The sequence below is a fragment of the Sceloporus occidentalis genome, unplaced genomic scaffold, assembly GCF_023333645.1.
Source record: "Sceloporus occidentalis isolate IW3139 unplaced genomic scaffold, rSceOcc1.0.p SCAF_28, whole genome shotgun sequence".
In the NCBI taxonomy this organism is placed as follows: domain Eukaryota; kingdom Metazoa; phylum Chordata; class Lepidosauria; order Squamata; family Phrynosomatidae; genus Sceloporus; species Sceloporus occidentalis.
In genome coordinates this window covers 3413627-3435018 of record NW_028317008.1, presented here as the reverse complement: position 1 = coordinate 3435018, position 21392 = coordinate 3413627, and the positions used below count along the sequence as shown (strand labels likewise).

Below are 21392 nucleotides of genomic sequence, written 5' to 3'. Positions count from 1 at the left end.
ACTGGTATTGTCACTGTATGTATTTGAATGATACTATCATATCCTCTCTAAAATGCCTTTTTTTGTAAAGTAAACAAATGTAACTTCTTAATGTTCCATTCCTCTTATTAGCTTTGTAGCTGCCTTTGCATTTGTTCAAGAGCTATAATGTTTGTTTTTTTAACAACAGGTGCCAAGACTTGCACTGCATGTTCAAGGCGGAGTCTTACAATGCCAAAATTATATATTTCCTGTGAGTGAATACCTCTTTTTATACAAGCCAATATCTTACTGTCCTTGTAGCATCTGCCTGATATTGAACACCATTGCCAAGTTTATTGTCTACAATTTTTCCCAAGTGAATGATTTTTCCAGCGCAACCCCATTTAAGGTAGAATTTAAACATTTATTTTCCCAAAATGCATAACTTTGCATTTGTCAGGATTAAAACTCACCTGCCACTTGGTTGCCTCCAATTTAATGCCTGCAAACACTGACACGTGGCTTTCAATACCAACCGCAAGATCATTAGTAGAGACATTAAATAAACCATGTTGTCCCCTAGTTATGATGCTATTGGTTAAATGCATTTCCCTTAGCAATGTTTCAAATAATTTCCCCACCACAGATGTTAGACTCACAGGTCTGTAGTTACCTGGCTGAGCTTTTGAGCCATCTTTTATTATTGGTGTCATGTCTGCTTTACGCCAGTCTTCTGGCACCATACCAGACGAGAGACAATCCTTGAAGATCAAAAGCAATGGCCTGGCCATTTCTTGGCTTAGTTCCCTAAGTACCCAGGGATGTACAGTGGGGCAAAAAAGTATTTAGTCAGCCACCGATTGTGCAAGTTCTCCCACTTAAAAAGATGAGAGAAGCCTGTAATTTTCACCATAGGTACACTTCAACTATGAGAGACAGAATGGGGGGAAAGAATACAGGAAATCACATTGTAGGATTTCTAATGAATTCATTGGTAAATTCCTCGGTAAAATAAGTATTTGGTCACCTACAAACAAGCAAGATATCTGGCTCTCAAAGACCTGTAACATCTTCTTTAAGAGTCTCCTCTGTCCTCCACTCGTTACCTGTATTAATGGCACCTGTTTGAACTTGTTATCAGTATAAAAGACACCTGTCTACAACCTCAGTCACACTCCAAACCCCACTATGGCCAAGACCAAAGAGCTGTCAAAGGAAACCAGAAACAAAATTGTAGACTTGCACCAGGCTGGGTAGACTGAATCTGCAATAGGCAAAAAACACCATACCTACGGTGAAGCATGGGGGTGGAAACATCATGCTTTGGGGCTGTTTTTCTGCAAAGGGACCAGGATGACTGATGCGTGTAAAGGAAAGAATGAATGGGGCCATGTATCGTGAGATTTAGAGTGAAAACCTCCTTCCATCGGCAAGGGCATTGAAGATGAAACATGGCTGGGTCTTTCAGCATGACAATGATCCCAAACACACCTCCCGGGCAACGAAGGAGTGGCTTCGTAAGAAGCATTTCAAGGTCCTGGAGTGGCCTAGCCAGTCTCCAGATCTCAACCCCATAGAAAACCTTTGGAGGGAGTTAAAAGTCTGTGTTGCCCAGCGACAGCCCCAAAACATCACTGCTCTAGAGGAGATCAGAAATACCAGCAACAATATGTGAAAACCTTGTGAAGACTTACAGAAAACGTTTGACCTCTGTCATTGCCAACAAAGGGTATATAACAAAGTATTGATATGAACTTTTGTTATTGACCAAATACTTATTTTCCACCATAATTTGCAAATAAATTCTTTAAAAATCAGACAATGTGATTTATGGACTTTGTTGTCTCATTCTGTCTCTCATAGTTGAAGTGTACCTATGGTGAAAATTACAGGCCTCTCTCATCTTTGTAAGTGGGAGAACTTGCACAATTGGTGGCTGACTAAATACTTTTTTGCCCCACTGTATATTAACTTCTGTGTTTCTTCCAACAAGAAATGAATCCAAGTTAATTAGCTCCAGGGATGCCCCAGGGCGTTCCCATTGACATCGGTGGACGTTCCCGTTGACGTCGGTGGGCTGATCATCTGGCATCAGGGGCGGTCTCGCTGACACCACGGGAAACACCCCCATTTAAAGGGGAAATGGGTGGGGAGCGAGGTGCGTCAAGACCCCGCTCTCTCAACCCGGAGGATTCAGGTGTTGACCCGGAGAACCAATGCTTCACCCAGAGATCTCCAGGTCAAACCCGGAGAGTTCCCAGTCATGCCCAGACCTGTGGAAGTTGACTGCCTAAAATTCAGTATGTTTTTGGAGCTTCTTCTAGTCTGCTCTCGTGAATGAATCTCTAGTGTCACCGTGCCATGGTCACTGTGAACCACATGTCCAAAGAGCCGCAAAATGCATCTTTATTTTTGGCAATACAGGGGTTCACGTGTGGGTAATCCCTTACGAAAAATTTACTGCAGTTTTTCTGAAGTAATACTGCAGTTTTTTGGACATGAAAAAAATGCAATACTGCACTTTTACTGCAGTATTACTGCACATTTACTGCAGTTTTACTGCATTTGTACTTCACTGTACTGCAGTTTTACTGCAGTTATTTTTGTACAGAAGTACAAATGCAATAAAGCTGCAGTACACTGAAGTACAACTGTAGGTTTGCAATATAAAAAAAAAGTGCAGTAAATGTGCAGTAAAACTGCAGTAAAACTGCAGTAAATGTGCAGTAATACTGCAGTAAAAGTGCAGTATTGCAGTTTTTTCATGTCCAAAAAACTGCAGTATTACTTCATAAAAAGTGCAGTAATTTTTTGTAAGGGATCTGTCAGCTCAGGCTAGTACCGCCAGTTGGTCTGACGAAGAAAAGTAATGCTGTAGGGCACAATGGATTTACTGCATGTTATACACACATGAAAAAATGGGTCACACATGCAAAATCTTAAGTCTACACATACCGGGGCAACTTTCCAGCTTCGGCTACCCAGAGCCCACCCTTGCGGGATGGGGGTAGAAGGTCCAATGTTGCGGAATACATGCGGTTGTTGGAAGAGGGTGGGGTGCACCAAAACCCAGAGATTCCCTGTAGCAACCTGTAGAAGTGGCGCTTAACTACATCCCATGTGTACTCTTTTTTTCTTAACTGATTTGTGTGGTTAGTTGTATATATACTGACGCAGATACGAGTTCTTAATTTGTGTAGAACTTACACTTAATGAAGTGTAGAATGCCTGTACTTTTTGTGCTTTTTTGGTGTTCATTTATAAAAGAAAATCCCTGTGTTTGCAGCAAGTAACATTTATAATCATGTTTAGATGATTATTTAAACACGTTTCCATTTTATTAATTCTTCCAAATTTAGCGTATGGCAACTCCGACGCTAGTCTGACAGCTACATGAACTTCCTAAAATGCACTCGTTGCTAAGCACCGAACTAAGATGGTGGGCTTCGACGGAACTTCCTCTTTTCTACCTGGATCTGCGTCGTCACTTCCGGTGAATGGGAGTGACGGGTCGGAAGGCGGAGAGGGAAGATGGCGGCGCCGGAGGAGCGAGAGCTGAGCCAGGAGCAAACCGAAAAATTGCTTCAGTTTCAGGTAGAGTGAGGCGGAAGCTGCGCGGACGCGGGTTTCGGTTTGTAGACCGCGTACACCAAGTGTGGAGAGGCGGGACCGGGTGTCTGGTTACAGCTGGAGGCCTGGCCTAGCTTTGTATGAAGTACAGACCGCGGGCTGCCATGGCATCGAGAAAAGTTGTGTGTTATAATGAAGTGATGGTCGCGCTGTAACGGCATGGCGTAAAGGCAGTGCTGAGAGTTCTTCTCCAGATACTAGACGTGTAACACAATTGCATAGGGCCTCTTGCACCGTGTGTGTAAGCTGTCTAGCTCCCGGGATCATTGAAAGTGACACGCAGCATTGCCTCACTGTGCAGGAGATCATCACAGTGGCTGCAGTTGAGCCCATCGCATCACGTGACTTGGATATTTCTGCACTTTACATGCAGATTTGTTCTTTATGCATTTTAACCTATTAAAGGCCAGTTGTACGAAGACGTTCCAACACGTCCGTGGTCGAATTGTAATAGCAAGAATTGGACACTGTTGCTTGACCCCAATACTAAATTGGGTGTCAGGTGGGCAGAATATGACTTTAGCCAGAGGTTACTAACCAGGCTGCCATGGGCAACATTTTATGGAGAGCTTTCTGGATGCACCAGATATTTGGCTCTTAAGTGCGCCGACTTTTGTCAAGTCATGGATGTCATAGAAACATAGAATATGGCGGCAGATAAGAACCATTCAGCCCATCTCGACTGCCCAGTATTTCCTGATATAGAGATTTAGACCTTAATTAGTCCTTGGTCTTGTGTCATATTCTGTATAGCTTTATGACACTGTATTAACTTCTACCATGTCTGACGAGAGGCTGTTCCATTTCTCTACCACCCTCTTGGTAGAGTAAAACCTCCGTACATCACATCTGGACTTTCTTCAACGTTCTGGAGTTACTCCAACTTGTGTTTTTTTATTTTAATATAAAAACTGATCTGCTGAAAGCAAAATGAATTATATATTTTTTTTATTTTAATTAATGAAGTATATTGTCAGAGAGAGTAGAAGTTGGCAGCCAACTATTTAATATGATGATTCTGCATTTCCGTTGTGAAGCTGTTGAGGTGTACAAGCGATGTGGGTGATGGTTATTGCTTCTGAAATGAGCATATTTATGCAGAAGTACCATTTGAGTGCTCGTCCAGTGTTTAGATTGATCTGATCAACTATATTGGTGTTTTTTATTTCTTTAAGTTTATGACACTTTTGTTCCCAAAAGCCTGAGACTTTTTCTGCATTTTTATACTGTTTTCTTAACCATGATTCTCCTTTTTTAATTTTTTGTGTACCCACGCAAAATATATTTTTTCGAGGACAGATAGAGCCGCGGAATTTGATGGTACTGTATAAAACAAAAATATTATTTTTTAGTATAGTCCTACGCTTAATATGAATAATACATAAAAATTTTGGGGGAATATTTTACAATCCAAATCATTCATTTATGTATTTTTGGGGGACAAATTGGAACTTTCCCGTTCCTGTTTCCAAACTTGAAATTTTCAGCTTTTATTTTCTGAAGCCTGTCTCATTTAAGGCCGTTTAGTACCCCCACAAAAGTATATACATTCAAAATGTATTCAGCTGCATCTCCAGATACCAAAACTGCCCCACAGGAATGGATTTTCGTATATTTTTTTTAAATCTACAGTGCACACCACATGATGCGCTCATTTCACTGGAAAGAAAGAGTTAAAAAAGAATACGTTTTTACAAGTATGCCAGCTTTTTGCTTTTCTCATGCTCCTGTTTTATAAGCTTGGGTGAGTGTGATGGAGTTGTAATCCAGAGTCATCGGCTTATTTATATAAAAAAAAAAAGGCAATTTTCTCATAATTTGTGATTTATTTAATTGGGAGGGGGCGATAGGTCGCTGGATGTGCCATAATGTTTGATCCCCTGTGTGACGAGGGATGAGAAAAATTCTTTGTGTGTGCCCAATTATAGATCGGCTGGCAACCTGTTGGCGCATTTTTTTTTATTTAAGTTTTTATTCTATTTTTTTTCTTACATTTTTCTTTTATATCAGCAGCACTCACAGCAGATTAATAGAGCATCGTGTTCATTGAGAACACAGGGCCCTCCATTCATAAAGGAAGTCTGGCTTGATCGCACTTAATGGCGCTTCCCTCGGACTGCCTCTCCGCTACTTCATGATATTCCGTGCTGCCATGATAGGTTTTTGGACCGCTTTTTTTCATGAGAGCATAGAACGTTGTGAAGGTTTGACAGAGTTAAATATGTATCAGTTGTGTACGGACTCCAGTTTATTTTACTGCATGTAAATCATTGCATCAACAGCCCAAATAACTAATGAACACATTTTTATTGTGTAGGTTATTAGAAAGTGGGAAACATCTACAGTTTCCTTTTTATGTTATTAAGTACATGAGAATTTGTAAAAGGTCATATGCACACATGCAGCTCAACAAAGTGAAAGCGTTAAATGGGTCTTCAACATTAAAGGGATACTACAGTGCCATGGGAAGCCCCCTAAACAAGCTGTAGCTTCCCCCCCACCCTTCGTGGTCCGTGGACACCTGCCGCTGCTTGAAGCAGCCCCTCTTGAAATCTTGTTCGCCCCCCAGAATTTGCCAACCCAGTCCTGGAGCTGACTGATAAATATGTAAAGCGTGAGAATTTTTGATCAAATTCTGGAGATTCCCCCAATTTATTTGTAAGTGGGATACCATGTGAGTGTAACGGCACCTCTCAGCTATCAAATGCATTAAAGTGTCCCTTTAACAGGAGCAGTAGGGTTAAAAACAATTTAGTCTTTCAAGGCCCCGTATATGTCCCGGCAGACAGGTACAGACAGTCCAACAAATACTAACTGGTACATTCCCTGTCTGTACCTTCGTAAAGCAATAGTTATTGCAAAACTCCGGCTAGCTAAGTGGTTAATTGTTTTTACTTTACGTCCGTTTTTAGCTTTTCTGTTGAATGCTATTTCACTGCACGCTTTATATAAAGGGTGAAGCAAGCCACAAACCCACCTGCATAGTGTGAAATTGTGGGTTGCTGGGAGATTGTATTCACAATGGCAAATGCAACATCAGAAAAGACACAGAGGTTCTTGCATCACTGGAAATTCAAGTTGATTCGTGGTCATTCGCTATGTAAAACCTCACATCTCAAATGTTTTGTGGTTTATGACTGCTGTTGTTTTCATTTTCAGATAGTGAGAAAGAGCAGAGATAAAAAGAAAAATATAGGCGGGAGAGATGAGTTCCGTCTGAGAAGCCACCAAACATCTTGCATGCTTAATCTAACATATATATATATATATATATACACACACACACAGCCAATGTCATTTTCTTCCTTTAGATGTGAGAAAAGGGTAAAACATAATGCAGGTTATTCTTCAAATTGCTATATATATATAATATTTTTATATATATATATATATATATTAGAAATATACACATACACACATTTACACACAGTGGCAAGAAAAAGTAAGCAAACCCTTTGAATATCCAAAGTTCATGTATGAATGTGTCTTATGATATGCTCTTCATCTAAGTTACAATAACGAACACAATCTGTTTTAACTAATAACACGAATGATTGTATTATTCTTGCAATAATGAGTACATCATTCAAACATTTACACTGCTGGTTGAAAAAAGTAAGTGAACCCTTAGGCAAATCACTTCACCAAAAGCTAATTGTAGTCAGGAGTTGGCAAACCTGGAGTCCAATCAATCAAATGGGATTAGAGATGTGTGTTAGAGCTACTTTAAAATAACCCCAAAAAACACTTCTACGTTTTAAGTTTTCTACTCTCGAGAAGCATCTGCTGATGTGAACAATCCCTCACAAAAAAGAAATCTCAGAAAACCCATCAATCTGGAATTGTAAATTTGCATAAAGCTGGAAAGGGTTGCGAAGTAATCTAAAAGAGTTTATATATTCCTCAGCCCACGCTTAGACAAATTGTTTGTAAACTGGGATGGTTTAGTACTGTGGCTACTCTCCCTATAAGTGGGCACCCCAATAAGATGACTCTAAAGGCCCAACGCAAAATCCTCAATGAGGTAAAAAAAAAAGAACCCAAGAGCGACAGTAGCATTGAAACTGGATAATATCTCGGTTCATGAGACTACCATATGCAAAACATTGAGCAAGTACGGAGTCCATGGCAGGACACCACAGATGAACACCCTGCTCTCCCAAACAACATTGCTGTTTGCCTGAAAGCACTATAACACTTAACAATGCTACTGGGAAAATGTTTTGTGGACAAATGAAACTAAGGTTGAATTGTTGAGTGAAAACATGCAGAACTACGAATGGTGTAAAACGGGCACAGCATACCAACATGAAAACAACATCCCAACGGAGAAGTACGATGGAGGGAGCATCATGATTTGGGACTGCTTTGCTGCCTCAGGACCTTGACAGCTTTTCATCATCGAGGGGACAATGAATCCCCAAGTTTATGAAGGTATCCTACAGGATAATGTAAGAATAACTGTCCACCAGCTGCAGGTCAGTTGAAGTTGAGTATTGCAAAAAGACAATGACCATAAACGTCAAACTAAATCTACCACAGAATGCTTTGAAAATAAAAAATAATAAACCGCCATTTGGAGTGGCCCAGTGAGAGCCCAGACACATAAGAGATGCTGTGGATTGACCTCAGGAATATGACAACTTATGTTTCAGATTTGTCGATTTGTTTTCTGGTTTGGTTCGTAGGGGTGTATGGAATAGACATGACATGTTGATGTTTGCTTAATCATCAACTTCCCTTTATACTTTTATATAATAATAAAAAAAAAAGAAATAAAAAGGGGAGAGTCACACGGAGTGAGAAAAACAAGTAATTCCAAAGTGGTCGCTAACTTTTTCTTGTCCCTTTATGTGCGTTTATATATCCACATGTGTATGTATATAAACATCAGCCATAACATTATGACCACTGACAAGTGAAGTGGATAACACTGATAATTTTATCATGGCACCTGTCAGTAGGTGGGATATATTAGGCAGCAAGTGAATATTTCCTTAAAGTTGATGTGATAGGATGAAAAATGGGTATGGATATGAGTGTCTTTTACAAGGGCCAAATTGTGATAACTAGATGGCTGGGTCAGAGCATCTTGTTGTGGGGTGTTCTTGGTCTGCGGTGGTCGGTATCAAAAGTAGTGTAAAGAAGGGAAAGCGGTGAACCGGCGACAGTGTCAAGGGCAGCCAGGGCTTATTGATGCATATGTGTGGGAGGGTTGGTGTTGGGGGATGCTGGCCTGCGTGGTCAAATTTAACACACGAGCTACAGTAGCTCAAATTGCTGAAAAATTTAATGCTGGCACTTATAGATAGGTGTCAGAACACACAGTGCGCTGCAGTTTGTTGCTTATAGGGCTGCATAGCTGCAGACCAGGCAGGTTGCCCATGCCGGTGAAAGAAGCCTGGCGGAAGTGCCGACAGCAGCGGAGGTTGTCTGTGCGCATCCCGCAAATGTTCACCGGCTGTGGCATGCGCACAGACAACCTCTGCTGCTGCCGGCACTTTTGTGGTGGAGCACCGGAAGGTCATGTGAGGCCACTCCAGAGACTGCCATGGAGGAGGATCCAGGTCCCCTGCAGCGCTGCGGGGGATCTGGATCTTAGTCTTGTAGCCAGACCTCTATTTAAGGTCTGATTAGAAGACAACCTTGAATATAAGACTAGGGGTATTTTTCAGAGCATTTGCTCTGAAAAAACCTTGTCTTATAATCGAGCAAATACGGTATGTTACACAAATATCTACCATTTTAATTGAAAAAAGCCTTAGAGCCTGGAATATAGAATAAATATATATACACACGTAATAAGTTATTTCCAGACTTTTAAATTTGGAAAAAAATGTTCCACCTTTTCTGTCTTTTAGGACTTAACAGGTATTGAATCAATGGACCAATGTCGCCAAACCCTGCAGCAACACAATTGGAATATTGAGGTATGTACCAGTCCACTGAATCAACGGTACTGTTTTCAGACAGAACGTTAAGTATTCTGTGTCCACAATGGTAGTCCAAGCTGCTTTTGCAAGCCTGGGGTATTGATAAGAGCGGGATCCACAGTCTTAGTGGGCACTTAGTGGGATCACCTGATAAAATGTCACACAATCCTGCAGCTTCATTCCAGATCTACTAAATGTTGTATAGATGCATTAACCTCGCTAAAATAACTAGTCTGTACTTTCAACACACCATCCTATTTTTCACTCCTGATAATTCTATCAATGTACATTCAGTGAAAAGAGAGCGTGATGTGCTGTATGTGTATGCGGTGCTGTAAGTGTGGCCAGGATGGGTGCCCAAGCAGAGCCGAGGACCGTCTGCGTGGTAAAGTGGTCGCTGTGTTTGAGCTTCTGTATGTTTTGCTATTTCTGAAAAAGGTCAGTTTAAGTTTGCTGCAGGTGGATAAGCGTGCTTGGTGTATTTGAATTTCCATAATTTTGGCTAAAAGTTAGTTGGCATGAGTATGGCCAAGAGCGGGTAGTACAGTAAGTGTGCGTTAGTGTGACAGCCTTATAAAATGACTCCCTCTTTGGAAACAAAATACCTCCCCCACTTCTAAATCTGAAGGGGAATGAAAAAGTGTCAGGTCCTGGTTATAAGGTATGAACTGAAGCTCTCTGTTTTATCTGTTCTAAAAATATAAACTGAATAATAATCCACATGTTTCTCATTATGAATTCCTTACGTTTCTTTTTCTCCAGGCTGCTGTTCAGGACAGATTGAATGAACAGGAGGGGGTCCCCAGCGTCTTTAATACTGCTCCCAGCCGGCCATTGCAGGTGAACACAGCGGACCACAGAGTATACAGTTATGTGGTTTCACGACCACAGCCAAGGGTGAGTTAGGAGAGTCTGTTGTTGGCCATATAGTCCTGTAAAATGTGTTTTTTATTTGTTACATTGTTGCCTATTTCTGTAGCTGAGGCTCCATCCCCCTTACACTCAAATCCTTGATATCCAAAGCCTTTAGCAGGAATTCGTATGATGCTTCTTCTAGTTATTGATTATTCTCTCAAAGGACTATGGAGAAGTTTTGGCCTGCTTCTTCATGCAGCGGCTTTTACTCTGAGCGGACCATCAGCCGTCAAACCCGCGTAAAATCTCGCGGGTGGGTGGCGTAAATGTAGGGAGGGCCTCGTTTAAGAGAAACTAATGTTTATTTGTGTTGTCTGTTTTTGTGTCAATTTACCAATCCATTTTTTGTGTGTGTATGTATATATGTATATATGTGTGTATACATTATTATTTTTTTTTTTTGATTATAACTGGTTAGTATTATTTTTTTTTTAGGTATTGATAAATATGGTAAGGGGTATTTTTTGACAAGATATAGATTGGAATGGATGGTTATTGATGGATATAGATTGCTATGTATTTAGATGGAGATAAGTATTGATACATGTGATTAGGACTAATATAAGAGACTTATTGATTGGAATGGAGGGTTATTGCTAAGCATTGATAATTATTGATTAGTATTTCTATATATTTAGATGCTGAAAGTTATTGATAAATATAGTAGGGATAATTTGACTTATTGTAATGCAGGGTTATTGATGGATATTGATTGTTATGGGTAGTGATTTCTAGGATCGGATAAGTTTAGGCACTTGGAATGGAGGGTTATTGATGGATGTTGATTAGTTTTGATTTCTATGCATTTAAATGCAGATAGGTATTGATGATATAGTTACTGATAGTTTTAGAAAGATTATAATTTTAATATTTTTGTCTTTCATTCATACAGATAATTGTCTTAATTGTTTTCAACTCTCCCCATCTGACTAATTTACCCCTCTCTTAGTATTTAACTGCCTATCTCTACCTCCGGTGTCACTTTTACATCATCTTCTCTAATTCATCACTTCTATCCCAATCTGTATACATAATTTTAATTCTCGTTTGTATGTAGGGTAGGGACTGAAAAGTAGAGTTTTCTTGTAACCTTGTTCTTTTTAGTCAATAAAACACTGAAAAAATCCTGGCATTGTACATTTTCTTCTATTTCTATTTGTTAGCCGTCAGTAGCACCCAGGCAGCCAGATATATATTTGAAAATCAGCCAGGAGACAAATCCTTTTTCACACCAGTGTATGGGCACAGTTTTCTTTTTCAATTCCTTGCACAGCGTTCTAATGCAATGTTCTTTCTACAGGGGCTTTGGGGATGGGGTTACTACCTGATCATGCTTCCATTCCGCATCACGTATTATACACTACTTGACGTATTTAGGTAAGTGAGCTGCATGTAGCCCGGTAACCGCTGCTGAATTAAGAATCTCTGTACCATATGTATCTGTCTTATGTCCAGGTTTGCTATTCGTTTTATCCGGCCAGACCCTCGCAGCCGTGTCACTGACCCCGTGGGAGACATTATCTCCTTTATACAGTTGTTTGAGGAGAAGTATGGCAGAAATCACCCTGTGTTTTACCAGGGGACCTATAGCCAGGTAAGACTTCAGTTTTATATACACGATTCCCAAATCTAGAGTTTTGCTTATGTTCCATTGCCTGCCTAGTGTTATATGAATAGGACACTTAATGTAGCATGGAGCTACCGAGCGGCCGTCAGCCTTGCCAAGGTCCCCAGGCGTAGGCCAGAAATGGCCTAGCTGTTTAAATGCAGATGGAAATAAAAGACATAAAAGAAGCCCACAGAAAGCTGGTGAAAATTATGAAGGAGTTTTTTTTGTTTGGAATTCTTTTATTGAAACTAAATGAGAAAATCACTTTTTCTAGAACCTACATGTTATAGTCTTCTACTCTAAATAAACTATTGTGTGTTTACAGATTAAAATGAATAGTATATATGTATGATTTTTTTGTCATGATTAAGTTGCCTTTGCAGTGTTACGTTGCTAATTGTTGTTAGTTTAGGCAGCTTTTGTAAGTGTGGGGTTGGGCAAGGAAGAAGAAAACTTCAGACCAGGAAATTGGTGAGGTACAGCTGACTCTACCACCCTAACAGATCGTAGCTCCACAAGGCGAGCACCTAAACGAAATATCTACAAAACAATGGAACTAGATGCCAAACAAAAAGCACACTCTTTGGGTCTTTCTAATAAATGTTATAGTTACTACAGAAATGCACCATACATCTCCGTTACCACTATGCGGTTAGTGTTGTTAATGTTTTTAATGATGTTTAATCTGATCTGCTTTTTCATTGCCAGGCCCTAAATGATGCCAAGCAGGAGCTGCGGTTCTTGTTGGTTTATCTGCATGGTGAAGATCATCAGGACTCTGATGAATTCTGCAGGTGTGTTTTCTTCTTGTCTTTGACTTCGCCTCATGTTGGAGCAGTGTTAGTAAACGGTGTCACTCTCTCCTAGGAACACACTCTGCACTCCTGAGGTGACTCAGTTCATTAACAGTAGGATGCTGTTTTGGGCATGCTCGACCAACAAGCCGGAGGGATTCAGAGGTTAGCCATACAGTGTGCCGCATGCTGTAGGTTTATCGACCTTCAAACAATCATCTGTTTCTAATTTCTCTCCTTTATTTCTGTCATGTTCAGTTTCCCAGGCCTTGCGTGAGAACACCTACCCTTTTCTAGCCATAATTATGTTGAAGGACCGCAAGATGACTGTAGTTGGGAGATTGGAAGGGTTAATTCAGCCACAAGACTTAATTAATCAACTAACGTTTATAATGGATGCAAACCAGACTTACCTTGTGTCAGAGAGACTGGAACGGTAAGTACACCTGTAGGTGTTGGGATAATATTATAGTACTGTATATAGTTATCATTCAGCATGTTTTTGGAATAGTTGTTTTTTAACACAGGCTAATATTATCAGGGGGTGTTTCTAATGTGACTTAGTAGTTCTGCAGCTTCTGGAGAGAATGGCAGATTTAATTCCATGATATTGCTATGCGTAATGAAGGGCAAACCTTAGTGAGCTTCTCCTGTAGGAGCCTCGTCAGCCCTGTACAATAGATAATAAGACCAATAAGATTTATTCAACATTGCCTCAAATTAAACTATTCATTAGATTGTAAGCTTGCGAGCAGGGCTCTCTCCACCAAATGTATCAGTTTGTCTTAGTCTGTCAATTCTTGTCTTGGTATATCCCTTGAATTTATGTATTGTATTAAGCGCTGCGTAAACTGTTGGCGCTATATAAATAAAGGATAATAATAATAATAATATAAAGGGCCATATTATTTAATTACATTCTGCTTTAGTAGATTTACCCCTATGACACGGTTTATGCTGTGGTTTGCCATCATCTTTTTCAAAACTCAGTAACTTAGTTGAGTGAACATTGAGTATTTTTTTCTACAGTAGGACGATTCTAAATGTTGAGTGTGTTCCACCTAATGTTCTGTTAGCATGTCACAAACATTTTTTTTTCTTTTTAATCAGAGAGGAGCGAAATCAAACCCAGGTGCTGCGGCAACAACAGGATGAGGCTTATTTGGCATCACTGCGTGCTGATCAGGAAAAGGAACGCAAGAAGAGAGAAAAGCAAGAGCAAAAGAGAAGAGAGGAGGAAGAGGAACAGCTCAGGCAACTGGCAGAAGAAAGGAAGAAACAGGTAATGTTTACCAAACTCCAGTTTTCTAGGGGTGCAGCTTACCAGAATCTCACACTAACACTTACCAGAGCACTTAGCGAAATTGTAAAACTCCAACATGGAGGTCAGATCACCCAATCTCTATAAACAATGAGGGTTTATTATTGTGGTCTTCCATTTTTCATGATGCCGTCTCAGTCATTTTGGAACCTTTTTGTTGCCAACCATGTATGGGATATGTGATTGGCAAAGTGGCCCCTACTAGAAAACTGCATTCCTTACTATCGCTAAGTGTTTGCAGAAAAACTTTGCCGTAGAGGGGCTGAAATGTCGTACCACCCAGCAGCAAGTCGGCTATGTGATCCTAAATAAATAAGTCAATAACACCTTTTATGATTTTGTTTGTTTGCTTAAATAAAATATGGCTGAATAATGATGGTCATGGGGACGGCAGTCCAAATGAGCCGTTGCACCTGGTGCAGAATGGGTGTCATACATGTATATTTCTCCTAGATTGTGATATATTTGTGATATTTAACTTTATAATGTGTGATGTTTATGCCTTAGACTGAACCAGTGAATGGGCTCTGGAGCGGTTTCCCAAGCTGCCATAGTTACTATTAGTTTCTGTGAGAGCAACGCAAACTATACACTGATGAAGCAGACATGCTTAGCCTTTAATCAAGTCAGTCTAAAACCAAGCTAGACACAGAAAACAGTGAATTAAAACCTGCAGCTTAATATATATTACCAAGGAAGAATCCTGTGCTTTAATGACGGAGGAACCTTTAAGACTGCATTTATTTTTTAGATTGTTGTCTTATCCGATATTAGAAAAATGCTGTATATATAATAAACACCTCTTTTGCAGAACTTACAGGAAGAAAAGGAGCGGAAATCTGAGTGTCTTCCTGCAGAGCCGCCACCAGATCATCCCGATGGTTTGAAAATCATTTTCAAGATGCCAAACGATACAAGAGTGGAGCGGAGATTCCTTTTCACACAGTCCCTATCAGTAAGTGGTCTGGTCCAACTTCTTATTGCAGCTGCCACATTTTGCTGCTGTCTCTATTATGCACATTAATCTCTAGTATGTTGTCAGGACATATATTTAACTTATAGGCCTATCAGTGTGTGCTTCTTCCTTTCATTGTTGTGGCTTTAGCGTCATGTCTTGCCCCTTCGACCCCAGTTCTAGACTTTGTGATTGGCAGCTAAGTCCTTAGTCGTGTTGGAGGGCATGTCTTCAGGGAGGCTGTGTATTGATGACTGATAAATTACGCTGTATTTTGTAGTCATGCTCCATGTTTGTATGGTCTTGCTTGACACACTGTACTGAGGGGATCCATCGTTACCACAAGAACATATCTTCTGGTTGCGGTGGGAATCGCATTGTTCGGTCTAATCTGTTCTGAGTAATGGTTATGGTATAAGTTTCCTCTTAAGATAGCAGACCTACTATTCTTTTCAAGAAGTGTGTAGATATGTTCTCCTTCAGATGAATATCATGTGCTTGTCAGGAGAATACCATTACTGCTTGTAAAAGGTGTATTCGGTTGGCACTAAGTTCTGTTATTGCCAAGACTTTTTTTCTGTTGGCCCAATAATCACTTGAGTAAGACTCCAGGGTAACATTACAAATTATTTGGCCATTTGTGTATCTGTTAATGGTTTTTTTTAATTATTATTTTGTTTTTACTGGAAACCGGATGTCAAGCTTTTATTTAACACCATTTTATTCTTCCCATTTTAGGTGATTCACGATTTCCTCTTCTCCTTGAAGGAGACTCCAGAGAAGTTCCAGATAGTGGCAAATTTCCCCCGACGAGTGCTGCCGTGCCTTCCCAGCGAGGAAGATCCTGTGCCTCCTACCCTCCAGGAGGCTGGACTCAGTCGCTCCCAGCTACTCTTTGTACAGGATCTCACAGACGATTGACACTATATAAATATATATATTTTTGCATCCCAAGAAGCTTGGGAATGAAGGAAAAAATAGGAAAAAAAGCAGGTAGGGAGGAATGAGATACTTAATCTCATAACATTATTTTTTTAATGGTTGCTGCTGCTGACTTTGGATCCTTGTATCCTCGCCCTGGCAAGGAGGGTAAAGCAGTTTGTAGCAGTGTTTTTTTTTTTTTTTCTCCTCACTGGAAGGGGACAATGGCTAAGTGACCACGAACATAAAGATGCAGGTAGATGTTGCAGGGTTCCACATCTATATTTGTTATTTCTTTCCTTTTAATTTTTTTTGCAACTGACAAAGCCTTTTCACCTACAGGAGGGCTCTATTCCCCCCCCCCATTTATCTTGGCAATGGAAGAATCCTCTCTAACGAGTTAACAGCCCAAAATTCACTTTCTGCCTAGATTTCTGGGGATAACTATTGTGAGGTTTTTACTCCTTCGAGGAACAAGAGGAAAATGATTTCCTCATTCTGTGTAACAGTTTTTTCTTGCTTTCTAAAAGACCAAAGGAGAGAGTTTGGCAGCTGTCTTTGCTCAGTTTTGAATGGATTTTGGCAGATCCTGCATGTAGCAAGGTGTGTGTGTGTGACTGATCTTGCTTTGGGATTGGGGATGGTTACCAACCCCCTGTATTGTAATAAAGGCAATATATAGTGACTGGTCTCCCTGCTTAGATGCCTTCTCTTGTCACTAGTATTCTATATGTCCCTACTGGACTATATTCCAGATTATAATTTATTCCAAATATAAATTAAAAACATTTTAGAATTTTGCTGTGTGCTAAGTGTGTGTGTATATGTATTGAATGCCTGTGAATGTAAGGAAGACTGGTTTTGTGGAACCTACTTTCTGCATATGTTGCAGATTAGTCAATTAAATATGTTTCCCCCCAAGTTAAACTGTCAATTTTTCTTAGACTAATTTGCCCAGCTAACTATAAATTATGTAAATGGCTGTGTATGATTTACACGTTGTTAAAACACCCAATCAACTGAAACAAAAGGGATATTTGCGCGTCTTACACTTCAGATTCATAAGGTATATGGCAGGGTGCCCTGCGGCATAAGCCAGGTGGCCTGTTGAGTATAAGCATAGTTAAATTAAGTTTTCATCAGCACTTGGTTTTTAAACTGCACACCTGAAGACGAACATTACAGAAGGTGTGTTGTATTGGCAGACCTGCTTAAACCTTCCCCCTTGATACAGTGGTGGCAAATGTAATGTTCCTCTGTTCAATCATAGCACACACTTTGAGATTCCAACCTAAAGATTACAACAAATGTCTGCATCAGACAGACAGCAAGCTGTTACCTGGCACTACTAGACATTGTGCCCTGATAGCTAGAGCTCAAATAGTCATGTATTGTTTTTGATTATAACAAATATTCCTTTTACTAGAAATCTAGTAGCCTTTGGCTTTTTGGTACTGTTTGGTTACGTTTATATGTTAACTTAATATGTTTTAAACTAGCTGATGTCGCCTGCCAATTCCTTGCAAGAACCAGCAGCTGCTTGAGGCAAGGTGAATTTTCCAACAAGTCCTGCTCTACAGTTGCTTATGTGCTTTCAGTTTACACTAAATTTATCAGCAAAAAAAACCATCTCAGAGGCTGGTTTATTTTAGCTATTTCAGAATGTAGTTTTTTGGGTTTTACCACCTCCTTTATAATTGTGCCAGATTCAGGTTTTGTTGGTGTCTTATGCACTACACAAGCTTTTAGAATTTTATATTGGCACTCTTGAAATATACGACTCACATAAGTAGCTATGCTGTGTATCCAATCCCTATCAGCCTCCATCAATGGTGATTATTTAATAAGCTGTAAAGACTACAAAACATAATTAGGCTGTTTCAGATATGAATGGCATTGGGCAGATAATATAATAAATTGGGGGGGGGCCTTTACCAGCTTTATTAAAGTTTGCCAATACATTAACCAGTGTGTAAGAATAACACATTATTTCCCATAAAGCCAAGCCTGGACAATTCTTTCATGCAAACCATTTTTGCCACTTTTGTTGCAGTCATGGTATGATTTACCAGTTTGCTGTTCCTTCGCAAGATCATTAGGAGTGTTTCCTTATTACTATGAGCCAAGCATCAGTACTGATCCGGACCTAGAGTAGGGTCAGTGTTTTTGAACTCTATTTGGGCTTTTCTTGGCTCTTAAGATTACAAAAGTAGAAATTATTTTTTTTGGTTGTGTTCATAAAATATTGCATTTCAACAAAGCATCACATTTAATCACATATTACTAGGAAGCATTTAACACTGTATAATAAAGGCGTTTTGCTGCATTGCCAGACTATGGAGCATGCTCATAATAATTTAAATATAAATCTATTTTAAAGAGCACTATGTAGTTATATCAAATTCTGACATATTGAACATACATCTTGCAAGTACCGTGAAATCAATAACTGACCCAAAGCCTGCCCCGGTTCATCTTGTAGATAGCACCCATTACTAGAAATTGTCTAACAGTCCTTAAGATATGTATATACTGAAATTTGATCTGTTTTCAATGAATGTCACCATATAAATAGCATAGATGATAAAGAAACATGTATAATTTGCTATCCATACTGTGAACATAAAATGCAAGACATAAGTAACTGTGGTATGTATGGTAAATAAAATATACTTGCTAATATTGTAAGAGCTAGTACAATTTAAAAAGAGAGAAAAAAAACCCTATGCAGCGAGGTAGCAGATTTTTCTTGGGTATGAGAACCACCTCACTACATTGACTTAAGATAATTGAATAATGCCTGAACTGACTAAGCACGCTAGCTTTACTGCTGTTGGGTTGTATCAGATTTATATTCTTTGTTCCATAATTGAATGAATGAATCAGAAGTCTGTTTACAACAATATCACATGGATCTAATAAAGAAAATACATGATTATATATATATATATATATAATATAATATGTTGAGGCATTAAGACCATCATAATGAAATGGGTATTAAAAACATAAGTACACTTTAGTATAAGATAATTTATAAGATTAACAAAAAAAAAAGATTACTTATAGCCCAGAAGTTACACTACTGCTCAAAAGTTTTAGGTCACTTAGAAATGCCCTTGGTTCTGAAATAAGAGCATTAACGTAATATCAAATGGATCAAAAATACATTGTAAACATTTTTAATGAAATATCTCCATGCGTGTAGCGAGGCCAGTGGCATGTTGTGAAAATCCTTTTGCATTGTTTTCCAAGAAAACAGCTACCTTTCAACAGCAGTGTATATAAAATACATTTAATTATAATGCTCATATTTACAGGTGTATCAACCACCTTTTATTTTAGCTATCTGCAAAGGTCCACATAGAGGTGGACTTCATACCAGGGGTAGATCCACTTTACAATACTCTGCTACCTATCAGCATAGGACAATAAATAACTTTTATTCCAAATGAAAGAGTCCCATGTCAATCATTTACATTTCTGAGGCTACAGCATCTTGTTAATGGATTGTGTAGGTTGGGGTTACCTCCCCAAGTACAGCCATCAGGTTGGTTTTTGCATTTGGGATTAAAATAAAAATCTAATGTACATTTTGAGAACCGATCCAAGAAAATCCTGATTTTGATGGTGAGAAGACATTGTCAAACATTGCACTAGGATCAATTTATGTATAACCTGTATAACTAAACACATCCTGACTGTGTCAGAAACCTTATGAGAAACGGCACAACCATATTTTTTTAACCTTGCCCTACACTGCAGTTTGAGAGACAACCTTAGTAAAACAAGAAGCATACCTTCAAAAGGGTCTAGGTTGTGCCTTTTGCTCCTTTTACTGTAGTTTAAGATTTTATTAATGTTCACCTCACTTAGGTTTAGAGCTGTGGGCAGCGGTGGCACAACTAGCTTTTATGAATCAATTCTCTTTTATGAATCCTGAAAACGGGAAGTTAAAAGGACTGCTCCCATTTACTGTAGTTACATGGAAAAGTGAAAGATCTGCTTTAAACTTTGATTATAAAGATACGTGACAGAATGGCAAGAGTGGATGATATTCCCATAGCGTGATGGATAATTGTGTGTTATCGTAAATCTGGCCATTGGAAGGTGTCATGGTTCTGATCGTACCACTGCTGGTACTTTGCATTTTTACCTTGTGGAGTGATGGACATAAAAGTCCATTATTTGATTACTGGGACACGTTACAGCTACATTTGAACGCAGTGGTATCTAGTGAACACATCTAGTTGTGTTCAGATTCCTGTAACAGCATGTTAGACAGCCCTGTGGTATATGTGCCCCGGCTAATTAAAATGACATACATAAACCCTAGACCTGGTTAACACTTGTATGGAAGGCATTTCTGTAACTTTAAAATATAAGACAAATATTCGTAGCATGTTAAGCTATGCAGGTGTGGGGTTCTCCCATAGGAAACAATGGTAAAAATAAATTTTTTGTATGCATCATATGGGCATGCCTGAGTTTTAGTCATTTCATTAAGAAGTCACATTTAAGTACAAGACCCATACCAAATAGTGGAGCAGAGCAATAACAGGCAAGCAAATATCAGATATTATCCTTGTATACATTTATTAGTGAAGAACCCTCTCAATTCAGCCACAACATTAAAAAAAATAAATGATTGCACTACCAGGTCAAGCAAAACTAGCAACTTTCATTTTAAAAAAAGTACAAATCTGTTAAAAATTTCAATCAGTATACACATATATATAATACAATAGTACTAGTTATGTTAAATGCTACAAACCAATATTATTCCAATGGAATGAAGGAAAATAAAAAAAAAAAAAAAAAAAAAAAACACACTTTGATAGCATCAAGAACCATTTTCTATATATTAGCATTTTTTTTTCAAATACATACATGGGAAATGAGGTAACCAGTAAATGTGCAAGTACCAAAAGCCAAAAATAAAAAGTTTATATAGAGAGATATATCTATATATGTATACACACATATAGATATATAGTTATAACACAGAAGACACCTCCGGGACCCTGAGTAAGGGAAGCCACAACTCTAGGGGAGGGGAAGGGGCAGGAATGTTAGTGGGAAGGAATAATTAAATTCAGCCCAGTGAGTATGGGGTCCAGGAGGTTAGGATGATACAGTAAACAATCCACTATATCCCACCATAGGGGTATTTAAGATAAAATGTGGCATATATGCAGCAATCACAGACATCCTAAATGAATGGGTGTTATACTTTGATAATGAGGCAAGTAAGTGCTTTGCCTAAGAGTTCAGCAGCACTCAAGCTGTGGTTGCAGGGTTCCTATTGTATGTATTTCATAAAGTGGATCAGCGAGCATATGATGTTAAACCT

At 39.2% G+C, this 21392-nt stretch overlaps 1 protein-coding gene across 1 annotated transcript; it reads left to right on the top strand.

Annotated features, from left to right (window-relative positions):
• Positions 1 to 3492: 3492 nt before the first annotated feature.
• LOC149299441 (FAS-associated factor 2) lies at positions 3493 to 16039 on the top strand. Its single transcript, XM_089486218.1, has 11 exons — positions 3493 to 3555; positions 9453 to 9521; positions 10287 to 10421; positions 11740 to 11816; positions 11895 to 12033; positions 12757 to 12842; positions 12916 to 13007; positions 13101 to 13278; positions 13953 to 14124; positions 14975 to 15118; positions 15857 to 16039. The coding sequence occupies exons 1-11, from the start codon at positions 3493 to 3495 to the stop codon at positions 16037 to 16039; spliced, it is 1338 nt and encodes a 445-aa protein (XP_089342344.1).
• The last annotated feature ends 5353 nt before the right edge of the window (positions 16040 to 21392 follow it).